Raw genomic sequence first — 2,039 nt, forward strand, 5'->3', positions numbered from 1 at the left:
GCTGCTGAAGGAAGATGGGGAAGTCTAACTGTTGGGTTACGGAGTCCACGACGGTCCGTCGAGTCTATGACGATCCGTCCTGCAGGTTCGTCATGAAGTTCAGAGAAGTAATCCCAGTAATCCCAGTACCCATATTCCAAGAAAAGTAATCTCTAGGGCAAGGTTCATCATCAGACAGTAAAAAAAAAAGACACAAACAAAAAATACAGACAAGAGAAATGTTTAGTAAGAAGAGAAGGAATGCTATAAAAAGATATAAACAAAATCTTGAACAAGGTAAAGATTTAACAGACAGTGAACAAGTAACCATTAAGGATCTATCAAACATAATAAATCTACCCACAAGATCTTCTATTAATGGTCAAGCTCTAGATGGTTTCTCTACCCTACAAAGGTAAAGGTTTGCAAACCATTAAACTCTATACTAATAACAATAGTATTATAATTGTCTAGCATGTAGACATTTTAATCACAGTCTGCAGCACATTAATGTGTTAGCCACAGACTCCTCAATTTCACAATACTAAAAGAACAATTATTCAACTAACGATTCGAAGGCTTAAACCAAAAACAAAAACATTCTTAACAGTTATAAATTGGTGGACTAAATTTAGACAAGTAAAAATAAGGTTTGAATTTCATTACCAAGAACACCAACTAAACTAGAAGAAAAAACAATATTGACACTATTAACAGAGGAATTTGAAATACAAAATACCTTTTGAAGAACCGAATCTTGAGCTGACCCCGAAGAAAATGGAAGATTTGTGCCTCTTACAGCTTGTGCACTACTTGCATCAATAGGTGATGCAAGGTTAGATCCAACACACCCTGGTATATCTTGAAAATTCAATCCAGGGTTGTTTTGCAGCAATTGAGTGAATAAATGTCGCATTTCTTCTCTCAATTCTTCCTTTAGAGAAGTGATTTCATCGGCATGCTTTTGTTTTAGATTGTTAATTTCCTCATCTTTCTTCAAAGAACTTGTTGTCACTGATCTACCATAGCACCTAACTCGACCAGGCTGCTCCTTTCCAAACACTGCCATAAATGCATCATCAGCTGTTTCCCCAGAATTTTGGCGATTTTGAAGTTCAGCGTATTGAATAAAATTGGCATCCATAGTGAATTGTAAGTACTATTTCATTTCCAATCCTATGATAGCGATCAAGCATTAAAACATTATAAAAACTTTTCGTAAAAAATAATTAAACAATGTCGACAAATAATTGATATCTCCTCGAACTTGCACAAGAAGAAGAAGAAGAAGAAGGCATACGTGATTAAAATTTAATGTAGTCAAACTCCCCACAATATAAATGTTAAGTCTGAATAAAGTTCACTAATAATCCTCTTTGAAAAACTTACTATTGCAATTTGGGTATCAGCCTGGATTTCCTTTCCCGTCTTAGTACGAGTTGCAATGAATATTTCAGGCTTTGATGGTTCTTCGTTGTTGTCTTTGGCTTCACGCTACAGATTATATCAAAAGATATTTTAAAAAATCAGTAAGTTCTTATAAAGTACAAAAAATGAAAATCAAATTTTGTATAAAATGTCAGCTAAGTATTACCAATGCCACGCGTACTCTAGCAAAATTAATAGGTCCCATACGATGCCTCCACTTTTGTTTTTTCCTCTTTTGAGAATTCATCTCGCATATAGCCTATTGTTAAAAACAAAGAGATAATTGAATTGATATGTATGAAAAGAAAAGATATGACACAGAATTAGTCGATGAGTGGAAATGCACCATTTTAACCTTACTTGAATAGTTGGGTGTTTCCAATACTCGATCAACTGGCGGAATTGATTATGTGGAATGCCATCAGGACATTTTGCTAGCATATCCTCAAGGGTACTGTTTTGATCAAAAAAATTCTTTTTAATTTTTTGCTTGTGTCGCCTCCAAGCATCACGAAGACCAGTCATCACCCATTTTTTTCCTTCTACTGGAAGTAGAAATTTGGACTATGCAAAATAAAATATATTTAGTTTCAGTAAGTAAAAAAAAAATATGAATTCTCAAGAGTGGTTGT

At 34.3% G+C, this 2,039-nt stretch overlaps 1 protein-coding gene across 1 annotated transcript; it reads right to left on the reverse strand.

Annotated features, from left to right (window-relative positions):
- Positions 1-543: 543 nt before the first annotated feature.
- On the reverse strand, positions 544-1,654 carry LOC107016729. Its single transcript, XM_027916585.1, has 4 exons — positions 1,574-1,654; positions 1,370-1,473; positions 719-1,100; positions 544-558 (listed from the first exon to the last, which is right to left on the reverse strand). Exons 1-4 carry the CDS (start codon positions 1,652-1,654, stop codon positions 544-546), a joined length of 582 nt encoding a protein of 193 aa, XP_027772386.1.
- Between the last annotated feature and the right edge of the window lie 385 nt (positions 1,655-2,039).

The sequence above is a fragment of the Solanum pennellii genome, chromosome 4, assembly GCF_001406875.1.
Source record: "Solanum pennellii chromosome 4, SPENNV200".
Taxonomy (NCBI): domain Eukaryota; kingdom Viridiplantae; phylum Streptophyta; class Magnoliopsida; order Solanales; family Solanaceae; genus Solanum; species Solanum pennellii.